General features: G+C 32.1%; 1 protein-coding gene across 2 annotated transcripts in view; it reads left to right on the top strand.

Moving 5' to 3' along the window:
* LOC142322002 (protein fem-1 homolog B-like) overlaps positions 1–12,421 on the top strand; it is a 78,797-nt gene that overhangs the window by 48,501 nt on the left and 17,875 nt on the right. For both annotated transcript variants that reach the window (XR_012755757.1, XM_075360577.1), the window contains exons 9-11: positions 963–1,091; positions 6,220–6,308; positions 7,240–7,356. Coding sequence is in view for 1 of the 2 variants with exons in the window: in XM_075360577.1 (XP_075216692.1) it covers positions 963–1,091; positions 6,220–6,308; positions 7,240–7,356 (335 nt within the window). In the remaining variant the exon portion in view is untranslated. The remainder of the gene's footprint in view (positions 1–962; positions 1,092–6,219; positions 6,309–7,239; positions 7,357–12,421) is intronic.

The following is a 12,421-nucleotide window of genomic DNA, read 5'->3' as shown; positions in this document are numbered from 1 at the left end:
TGGATCTCTTCCGAATTCACATCGAAACGCACGTTGAACTAAAATTACGGATTTTAATTCAGTCGTCAATAAAACACACTTTGCTTTGTCTTTATCCGAGAACATAGTAACTCACTAAACTCACCGCAACAACAATACAAGAACTGACGTTGTGGTTACAACTGCTGATAAACAAAATTTTGGGTTGGAGGCTTTCAGGGATACCAATATAACATCTAGAAATTTTCCTACAATCTTCCTATGAATTACTGAAACCGCACCATTACTTTATGATAACCCTGTACTTCAAATTTTTTTAGTAATGCAAGGACCTGTGGTTTATGTTACATTGGGTTTGTGAGGTTTAATTATACTTTTATGTGATTCAGCCAACTATGGAATGATAGGAGTATAAGTTCACAAAGAGAAACTTCTTTTTACTATATGCATTTGTATTTATTGGTTTCAGATGCAACATTTATATTTGTATGACTAGCAAATTAGTACATAGCAATCTGGTTAAATTATTTGACTGAAACTTGGATTTACACTATGATACTATTAGAAGAGGAGAAAAGAAGATACTTTTAACTTTTCTTTTTAATTTAGGAATTACCTCCTTTTTTACTAATAATGACTTGCTATATTCATTAGTTACTGATAAGTGAAACCAATAGTATAAATTATATCTACTTATGCCTCATAAAATTGGTGATCTCTAGGAATTTGATCTGTAGGAATTGTTTCAACTTATCTTTAGTTGTTAGCTGTTGAAACTTTGTCCTTACTTCACATCATTAAATTACCTTGAGATATTTCAGTTGTTTTGGAACCATCAGGTTATACAGAGTAAATTTTGTTTTATCTTATTCAATACAAATTTTATTTGTTTAATGATAGTTTGTTCAATTTTAGATTATTGATTTTATTTTTAAAGTTATTGTTTTTTTTTTGTAAGCTTTCATATCTTTATTTTATTTCAGGAAGAAATGGAAAGTAATGTGATAACTGCTTTATATATTTTAGTCATTTTAACAAAATTAATGAAAACTTGTAATGCCAAGGAAGAATATAGAGTTCATCAACTAGTTTTTAGGCTTAACAAATTACAGGTATTTTGGTAGTTTATATATTTCTACATATTTCTGTTAAATTACAAGGTGTAAATTTGGCTTTGCATAAGTTCCTATCTGAGATTTTGGTTCTTTGTCAGATTTTAATAAAAATATTTAAAAAAACTAATTAGGGAAAATTGAAAGATTTTAATAAATTATTTGATTTAAATTGATTTACATTTAAATAAATTAAAAATGTAATTGTGGAAAAATCATCAAAACTACAGGTTGGAATTGCTGTTGAGATAAAACAAAAATAGATCATTTTATAAAAAATATGTATGTGATTAGAAAGTTTTTAGGGCATTTTAGCATTTTGATTTTCACAAATATGATAAATAACACTAGTCAACGTGATTTTTGTCTCACAAGTACCAATAGGTGTACTTAATGCAGTTTTTTACTGTTTTCAAATATGTATTTGGAATTTCTCCATCACCCACAGTTTTTTGTTATTTTAAAACCTTTTTTTTTGTCATTTGTCCATTGTCAAGTAAAGGCTCCTAGAGCAATGTAAATATGATGGTACCAAATGAGCTAACTCAAAGGGTAGTTCTGTTACTGTTGTGCAGGTTCAGATGTGTATAGACATGTGCAAATATGATCTAGTGTAGCACATGTTCATCAAAACAATCCCAGTTGTGAGATAGTAGTGAACCAGTAAACGTCATTATGAGTGCTTTCTGTATCTGAATTATTTTGAATTACGTATTTACAACTTTATTTCTTTTAATTAGTTCTTAGTTACAAGATGCCTAGACTTTGTTTAGATCATCCTAACAATTTTTGTTATTTATGTGATGAAGTGATTCTCAAGTCCCACAGGCGAAATTTTTCTCCATTAGTAAAAAAGTGTTAGGAACTTTATTTTGGGTGTAAGTCGGGGACCAAACAAGGACCTGGGCCCCACATATCTATTGTTTATTGTGTTCTAGGCTTCTCATTGCATGAAAAAATGGCACACACCATAGGCCCTTTCCCATCCCTATGATTTGGAGGTAACCCAAAGATCACTCTTCTGATTTTTAGTTCTGCTTAACAACCATTAAAGGGATTACATCAAAATTAAAACATACAGTGGTGTACCCTAACTTACAATCTGCAATGAGATTGGTTCCACACTGTGAAGAATTGCCCATACCAAAGCCTCCAGAATATGTGACATTAGATGAATAGAGCTCAGAGTCTGATGGAAGTAAGGAAGAAAAAGGAACAGATTCTGGTAATACAACTTTTGAACAAAGCAGTTCATCTTAGCCTTATTTACTGACTCAAGAAAATCTTAACGATCACATATGTGATTTAAAGTTACCGAAGAACCAGTCTGAAATGCTTCCTTCCCGGCTAAAAGAATGGACTCTTCTTAAAAAGAATACTAAGATATGTACTTATCATAATCATCATTCGGAATTGAAAGACCATTTTTTCTGAAGAAAATGGCTTAGTGTTTTGTAATGACATTTCTTCTCTTATGGAGACACTTTGTAATGAACATAACCCAACAGAATGGTGCTTGTTCATTGATTTCTCTAAAATTAGTTTAAAAACTGTACGTCTGCATAATGGCAATAGATTCCCATAAGTACCTGTGGTCCACTCTGCTAGTAATGAAAACATTGAATTTATATTGCTAAACTTCAATATGCAGTGTATGAATGGAATATTTGTGGTGATTTGAAGGTAATTGGACTTAATCTTGGTCGGCAGCTTGGTTACACAAAGTACTCTTGTTTTTGTGTGAATGGGATAGTAGGAACAGAAAAAACCATTTCATTACAAAAGAATGGCCTAAATGCAAATTGCTCATTCCTGAACAGAAAAATGTGAAACATGACTCATTGGTAATACTAAAAATGTGTATCCACCTCCATTACATATCAAACCAGGATTAATGAAGAATCTTGTCAAGGCGATGGACAATACTCATGTTCTTAAAACACAAGTTTCCTAAAATTAATGATGGAAAAATTAAAGAAGGAATATTTGTGGTCCACAAATATGATCACTAATGCATGATGAAAAGTTTGAGGAACTATTGAATGCTCTGGAGAAAGCAGCTTGGCAAGCATTCAAAAATGTTACTCAGAGTTTTTTGGGAAATCGAAAGGTGGAAAATTACCATGATATCAACGATCTTATAACATCTTATAAAAATTTGGGTTGTAATATGTCTTTAAAAGTACACTTCCGGCACTCTTACCTAGATTTCTTTCTAGAAAATCTTGGCAGCATTGAGTGATGAGCACAGGGAACAGTTTCAGTAGGAGATCACAGCTACGGAAAAGAGGTATCAAGGCAAATGGAATCCTAATATGCTGGCCAATTATTGTTGGACCATCAAGAGGGATGCTGCACAGGTGAAATGTAGCAGAAAATTGTCATTTTTTACTTTCTAGATGAGTCAAATGTTTGAATATTGTGTAGTTAAGAATGCAGAAAGTATTAAAATGTTTGAAATTGTAATTGCTTGTCTCTCAGAAACCTTGCGTGTTGAAGAAAAACCGATATCACATTTGAATTCAGGAGAAAAAATTCTATCAGAATCACATATGTTTCTTCCTGAGACAAGGAAAAGAAATTCATTTTTGTTCCCCAGTGTAATCCTAACACGCAATAATCTTGTGATACAAAAGTTGAAAAACTTCCTAATTATTACATTTTTAATAAAAAATTATTTTTGCAAAATGGGATCAGAAATATTCAACAGCAGCATATAATGTATTGTTCTTGATGATGTCACTGTTGTGGTGTATTATATATACACCACCTTATAAAATATATCTATATGATATAGTATAGTATATATACATATACATATATACATATAGTATATACTATACATATATATATATATATATATATATACACACACACACACACTCACACACACACACACACACACACACACACACACACACACACTCACACACACACACACACACACACACACACACACACTCACACACACACACACACACACACACACACACACACACACACACACACACACACACACACACACACACACACACACACACACACACACACACACACAATATATTCCAGATAATCAGGTCACTTTGAGACCAGGACTAAATGGCCCTATTAAACGGTTGGCCCTATTTACGGGTGTATTCTAATTATTAAACTCAAATTAGTGATTTACTATTCTGAATTTTATTTCTAATATTAAGATTACATGAACAATATTATAAATTACGACATAAAAAATAAATTACAACATATATTACAAAATATATACTCTACCATACAATACGTGTCATAGTAAAATACAATACATTATGTACTATCCTTTTACATTAGTAATGTAAAACATATACATGTACATATAAAAACAGGCCTATTACATTTAAAAAGAACTATGTTCTGGTACAATGCATTACTGAACAGTTTTTGTAATCTTGCATGATTAAAAGAAAACAAAATAAATAAAACAAAACAATCTATAACAAAATAGAGGTACAAATTACAGTAATGATTGTTATTTATGAACAGTAAAATAAAAAAAAAATACTTTGTCTCTTACTGTTTAAACTTTTTGAAAAAATTCTTTTATTTTGTTTTCTCACTTTTAATACTCTGAATTATACAAATTTCGCACAGACTCGTAATTCTTCTAGTGGGCTTCCTTCATTGCCTTCTTGTATAAAATACTGTGGAAGTCCATCAATGAATTTTTTTGCATCTTATGTAGATACGCGTTGACATCGAGTTTGTCTTCATCTTTTTCAATCTCGTCCAGTTGTTGAGTACCAGTAATGCTTTTAATTATTTCTCCATCACTGGTTTCATTCTCATCATAGCATCATTTTTTATTTTTCCCTTGTCAAGCGGTTGAATTAAACATGTTGTATTTGATGGCAGAAACTCAATTTGAATGTTTCATAAATCTGCATTAGGATGAGCAGCACAGTTATTAATAAACAAGCAAATTTTTCTTAATTTTTTCTCTAACTCGTCCCAAGCACTCAGTAAATCACGAAAAATTAGACTCGTCTAGGCTTTTTTATTAAAACAGTAGTGCATAGGTAAACTCTCCATTCTAAACTTAAAAAATCATGGTTTACATGCTTTACCAATAAAAAGTTATTACTATTTTTACTAAAATTGCAAAAGCTTTTTCAAGTAAGATAATGGCAAGAAACTCTGTGACCAGGTTGGGGAGCAGTCTCCTTTGATAGATTTTTTAAGTTGTATGGAGTTCAACTCTAGAACCAGAAGTTTGAATGTCACTAAGCAGCAGGTTATATTAAGGTGTTTGTAAAGCATTTTAAAATCTTCCTTTTTTACTTAAGCAAGAATAAAAATGTCATATCTGACTATCACAGACATACACATGATGTCTACAATATTATTATAATTTATAGTAATATTGACATCTAACAAAGCAGTGCAAATAGCATATTTAAAGTAATGAAGAAATTTATTTCTGATAGAAATGAATACTGTAATTTGTGGAAAGCAAGAATGTAAAAATATAAAAAAACAGACATAAAAAACTTATTTACCAAAATTTAACAGGCCAACAAGATTTCATGATAATTATTTTTGAAAATGTAGAAAGATGATTTGAAGCATATTTATTTTAAACACTGAACAGACAAGATATTTTTAGTGTTTAAAAATGATATAAGAATTACATTGTTTGCAGGATTTTACATTTATTAACAAGATTATAATAAAAAATGGATACTAATGCTCTGTGATATGATTTTTTAATATTACTGTTTGAGAAGCAAAAGTGTGGGTTGAAAAAACTACTCGGACTGGGTTTAGGGTAGTTTTAATTTTGATTTAATATCAAGAGCAAATCAACCCATTGATTTTATTTTAATTAAATTAGCTATTTAGGAATTTAACATTAGTGGATTGTTGGTTTGTGATGCAGATTGTGGGAGTTTGTGTGACATACATGTCACACTTTTAGTGTACTGAATAATTATGTTTATATCATTATCAAAAATGGATATTTAATACTCCTTGAGTCTTTAATATTTTATCTCTGCCTTTATATTGTAATTATAAACCATTAATTACCCTGTAACAAAAGCTAGAGTCCTCACTCTCTTGAATGCATCTAACACTTATATTTTAATTTTTTCAGGTTGCGTCTAGACATGGGGAAACACTATTACATCTTTGTGTAAATGCGGAAACTCCTGTTGATAATTTTCATACTAATGATGTATGCAAGTATGTTAATGTTTTTGCATTTATTTCATTTTTATAATTTATAATATTTTTTGTGTTTATTATAATTTATTTCCAGGCTTAAAAATTATTAAGTAATTTTGAATGATGATTTATTTTCTGTTAAATAAGTGAATTTTAATTTTTGTATAATGTTCTAACTTAATTAGAACTGCCTCTCTCCACGGTGGTGATAATGTCTTGACCTTTCATCTGGAGGTCCAGGGTACGAATTCTGGTTAGGCATAGTGTTTTTCATATGCTGCAAAATTCCATTTCCATAATTACATGGACACACTTCAAGCTTATGTGTGGAATTAATTCTTCCATTATTCTTTCCATATTATTAGCGGATAAAGTTGCTTCTGAAACAGATGTGTACATATCTTTAAGATTAATTGTTTTATTGGTAACTGGTTAGCTAAAAGTTGATTGAAATAAACTAAAATATTTAACTCTTGAAGAGTTTATCGTTTTTAAAAAAATAGTATCTTGAATGTTGTATAAAATTTAATAAAACTAAATAGATTAGAGGTCACTTCTTGATATGAGGAGTTTAAGAGAAATAAAAAAATATTTATATAGTTTTCAGAATAAATTTTTTTACAATGAAACTGTCTTTACTTTAAAGATAACTTCTCATATACCCAGGACAGGTAATAAACCTTTAGATTATTTATGAAACTAGGTCTAGAGAAGTAGAAACCATGTAAGCTTTCTCCTGACATTAAAATTATGTTGTGTTGTGATTTATTTTATGGATATTGAACAATTAAAAAAAATAAAAATAAAATAAAACTAGTTTTATGACATGACAACATACTTTTTTTTAATTTTTTCAATATTTGTGTAAAATTCCAATAATATAAGTAATTTAAAAAAAAAATTAAAAGTGCCCCATGTAGTTTTCACCTTTTTATGAATTTGCTATTAGGTTTCCTTGCTCAGCAACAGCTAAACTTCTAATACGCTGTGGAGCTGATGTTAATGCTATGGATAAAGATAGAAATACACCTTTGCATATTATAGTCCGTTATCAAAAACCTGTTAGGTGAGTATCTATTTTTGTTTTATATTATTAGCAGTTTTTTAATTTTTTAGATTATTTTACGTTTTTTTTTAATTTTTTGTATAGTTATTTTACTGTTTATTATTGCTTAATAATTGAATTAAAGTAATCTTAAGTTTTGGTTTAGAGATTATGTCTTTCTTGTATTTGAATAATGTATTAGTTTACTATTTGCTGACACATTTGCATTAAATATGAGTGAGTTTTAGTATTTGTATGAACTCAGTTTTGTTTATTTTCTTATATTAACAGATTGTATTATGTTTATCACTTACAATTGTTGCAGTTATGTGTGAGGTAATAAAGTAACTTTGGCTAAAGTTGCTATTAATAAACCAGTACTCCAATATTAAACAATAATCAGATTACCGATGTTAAAAAATATTGCATGAAGTTTTCCATCATATGAAGATTACGGTTTTGCTATGTTGTAATAGCTGAGCACAACAGTCAGTCCACTTAATTGTACATTAATCTTAGAACATCACAAATTAATAACTTATCTTTAGGATATATTTTATTTTCTTTGTTCCTGTTTAATCTCTTGAAACACAGTAATATGTCAGTATATAGCAGTTTTTCTGTCACCATGTATAGAAGAATATGATAATTTGTTCAAATTTTTATATTCTGTACTGTTATAAGCCAAATTGGAAAACAAGAAATGTTAAAAAAAAAAAAAATGTACAGAAATAAACAAAACCTATCTGAAACAATTGTTTTTAAAATAGTTTAAACAATTTTTTTTGTTTCCCAATTCATTAATTATTTTTTAATGTAACTCTGTCTACGCTTGTTTAAGGTTAAATTACTAGTTTAGTTTCAGTTTTGTTTGTCTTATTATTGTCTGTTTGAATTATTGATTGCAAATATTCCTCCATTTTTACTTCCTTGTATGAAGTAAAGGAAGTATTGTGATCGCAAAAAATGTCAGTTTTCAGATTTCAATGGAAATATCCATTTTGACTAGTTTCGACATGATTGTACATGTGTATGTATGTACATACGTACATGTCTTTTTTTTTCCCCCTACATCCCTGGGCCGGACATCCACTAGAGTATACACGGCCCAGGGATGTGTCCTTGTGACTCTAAGGGGGCCTCCCCACCCACCGGCTGTACGTCTGGCATGGCAGATCAGCCCCCCCTCACCGATTCTGGATCTTTTTTAATTGCTGCCCGCCACTAATCCTCCGCATGTAAGGGAAGGTCCGGCTATGCCGTCCACCCCCCACACGCAGAGAACCGGGTCTCGGTCTTTACTCTTTTATGCCTGCCTCAAACCGGCGGCACCAGCCCCAGCAAGCACCGACACCGTCGGCTGGGACTTGGTCTTTTCTTTATCCCTTTCAAGCAACCACAGGAGTTCCCACCCCATCACCGAAATCCATATACCTAAGCATACGGGCCCTCCGGGGTGGGACTGTCCTCCCTGCCCTATCTTCGCGCCTATTGTCTGTGATGCCTCTCCTCTTCATCTTTAGATTTGAGGACGATGCTCGCAAAATTGGAAAACCAATCCCAGTTGTTATTGGATTGCATTAGCCAGCTAACCAGGTTGTCAGGTGTCAGGTTATTATGCCTTATTTCATGTATGAGACCCTCCCATCTATAGCAGTTGAATACGGTGTGTTCCGCGTCGTCTTCTTCCTGACAGTACAGACACCTTGATGTCTGCTTTTCCCGATTCTATTAAGGTATTTCCTGAACGACCCATGTCCTGTCATCAACTGAGTGGTGTGGAAATTTAGTCTGCCTTTCTCCCTACCCAACCACTCTTTCAGATTCAGAAGGGAATAAGTCTCCTTGTCCACTCTCCTGTTTGAGCGGATGACCATGCGGTTTGCCAGTTGCTAACAACTGTGTCTTCTACCTCAGCTCTTGGCACACCTGCCGCCCTCATGCTTCGGCCTTTTATCTGTAATTCAATGGGAGGCGTTTCAGCTAAGACACATAACGCATCGTAAGAAATTGTTCTATATCCTGAGACAACTCGTATTAGTGCTACTCTGTGCACGCTTCTAAGTTTGCATTTATTGCGTTGTACATTCATTGCAGTGCCCTCAGACTGGTGCCGCGTATAAGATAGATGACATCATTGCCGTTGTGATCAACCTTCTGACCACCAGTTTCGGTGCACAGTGGTTATTAAATATACCTTTTAGAGCCTTAATTGTAGGGGCAACCTTTTGACAAATCATATCTATGTGATAACCGTACTTTAGACTCTTATCTATGAATACGCCCAAGTATTTAACGTTACTGACTTCACAAATAATTTCCCCCCTTATTTTTATATTTATTCCTCTGACCCTTCTCCTACCAGAGAGCAAAATGCATTTTGACTTAGCTGGGGCTACTTGGAGTTGGTTGTTATCTAACCATTCGTCTAATAGTTGTAAGGCCTGATTTGCCTTAATTTCAAGACGGTCCACTTCCCTATCTTCCACCAGTACTGCAACGTCATCTGCATAGCCGACAATCCTCACTCCTTCCGGATAAGGAAGCCTGAATATTCCATCATAGAAAACATTCCAGAGTATGGGTCCTAGAACGGACCCCTGTGGAACGCCGTCAAACATCTGAAAATTTACCGTGCCCTCAACAGTCTTGATCTCAGTATGTCTATCGTGTACGTACTGATTAATCTGATTTACAATGTAATCACTGATGTTCATGTTTATTAGAGCATCAATAATCGCCGGCCACGGTACAGATCCAAATGCGTTTTTTACATCCAGTAACACAAGTAATGGCAGACTTTTAGATCTCCGAGTACCACTTTTGGCTGCTGTTGCCCATGGAACAGCTTCTGCCAGACCCCTAAGAATTGCTGCTGGTATACCGTCTGGTCCTGGGCTTTTCTTATTGCTGAGTTTCTTGATTGCCTTGTGATCACTCGTCGTCTCTTCTGTCAATACTTTAAAGACTCCGGATGTATTCTGTTATCGATGATTGCTAGGTCTATTATTGATGTGTGTCCTCTGGCATTGTACGTAGGAGTTCCGTCATTTATGCACGTTGCCCCTGTAGTAGCCAGGAATTCCTCCAGTATTCACCTCTTACATTGGATGAGACGGCGCCAGCTGCCGTTGCTCTGCAGTTGAAATCACAGAGTATTAATACGCGTTTCCTAGACTGCATGACTATACGCTGTAGACTAAAAATTCTATCTTGGAATTGATCCAAAGCACAGTTTGGGCTGATGTAAGTCCCCACCAAAATCAAATCGCATAGTTCGACGGCAACAATATCATCCTCTCTGAGATAAAGTCCGAAATCCCTGTTGTTGGCTACTCATCTGATGGCTACCACACCATTTCAGTCCGTACATGTCTTGCATAACTTAAAAACAATTAGCTGTAGGATGTTGAAATGTTGGATTTAGGACTGTATAACGTGTTGTTGTGCATCTCCTCTTTTGACTGCAATTGATGGAACCAAAAGTGTCCAAAAAAGCCCAAAATCCAAAAAAAATCGGAGTTTTTCTTAAGTGCAATAATAAGCTCCCATTGGGAGCATATGATATATTATTGAAAAGCTTTTCAATGATGTATCATAAGTGGTACTTATTTTCATTGGTTCCAGAGTTATTGCCAAATGAAATATTTGGATCTTAGGTTTTTTAAAAACAGATTTTACTTTGTAATCAACCTAGTATGTAATGTTTTAGTTTTAACTGAGAAGTTAGCTTTTTTATATATAACTGAAGGACTGTACATATAATATAAATTTAATCTGTGGAGAGGTAAATTACATACACTTTCGTGCTTTGTACAGCTATGTCTATTAAATATCAAAATGTTTGTAACATGTTTGTATAGAGTACATTAAAATCTTAGCTTAAAATAACCAAGGTTTTACTTTTATGTAAATTATTCAGATATGTGCAAGGAAATATTTCCCTTTTGAGCATCAATATAACGTTCCATGCGCCCCAGGATAGCCTTGAAATTGGTCATAGTCCACTAGATAACTAATCATATGATCTGACTGCATGACTTTGAAGTCTAATTGTATGAATTCACATTTACTTTCCATGCACGTCCAAAATATATTGTGTAGCTTTGTATATTCATGTATTATTTAATGAGTGTTATACTGTTTGAGAGTACTATTATTTATTAATTGTAAAAATTAAAACATTGAAATTTTCTATTTAGATTTAATATCTATAGTCGATTTACTTTAAGAGCTGCTATCCTATTATAAACAAACTGCTTAATGTCATGAAATAACTGATTTGCTAGTTAGGCGTATAAATGATGTGTTTTATGTTTGTTAGATGATCTAATTTACGTTTGGTGTTTTCATTTGGTGCCGACTGAATTGAGTTATTTACCAATTAATTACATTGGATTTATGTTTAAAGTTATATCTCTGTGGGCAAAAACACGGTAGACAATAAAGTATTATATAAATACTGGTGAAGATTAACAAATTGAGTCTTCCTGGTACATTACTACTGCACTAACACATTTGTACATGCTGCTTTAAAATCTCACTACTACAAGCAGCAGCTAGAATAGCTTTACACTGAACACAATATAATTCATAGTTTTATTCTTATGTTAAAATAATTAACAAAAATTAATGAGGTGAAGAGTAAATGTTAAAATTATTTTTTTAGTGTTAACACTTTATCTATACTTCTAACTTTCATTTAGAGTGTAGTTGTTTTTTTATATCTTTCATCATTATTTTGCATCAAGAGAGAAAGTATATATCATGATTATTCATATTTTTACAAATTCCTTTTATATAAAACTCACTTACTATTTTTGATTCAAAATTACCCTAATATCTTTTATTTGCATATTCTTTTATTATCTATTAATTATTTTTTTTAATTTACTTATGTCATACACAAAAAATTAATATTATTTTAAATAATTCTGTTTCAGTATTATGAAAAACATATCAGTAGCTCCTGTATGTAGATTAATGATTAACATTATGAATTATAATTTTATGAATTAATTGGATTAAGAATGAAATTAAACAAATCATATTATTCATGTAATGAAAGTAGAACATCATATATATA

This window comes from Lycorma delicatula, chromosome 3, assembly GCF_047948215.1.
Source record: "Lycorma delicatula isolate Av1 chromosome 3, ASM4794821v1, whole genome shotgun sequence".
Classification (NCBI taxonomy): domain Eukaryota; kingdom Metazoa; phylum Arthropoda; class Insecta; order Hemiptera; family Fulgoridae; genus Lycorma; species Lycorma delicatula.
Note: the sequence above shows the minus strand (reverse complement) of the source record. Positions and strands in the feature narration are given on the sequence as shown.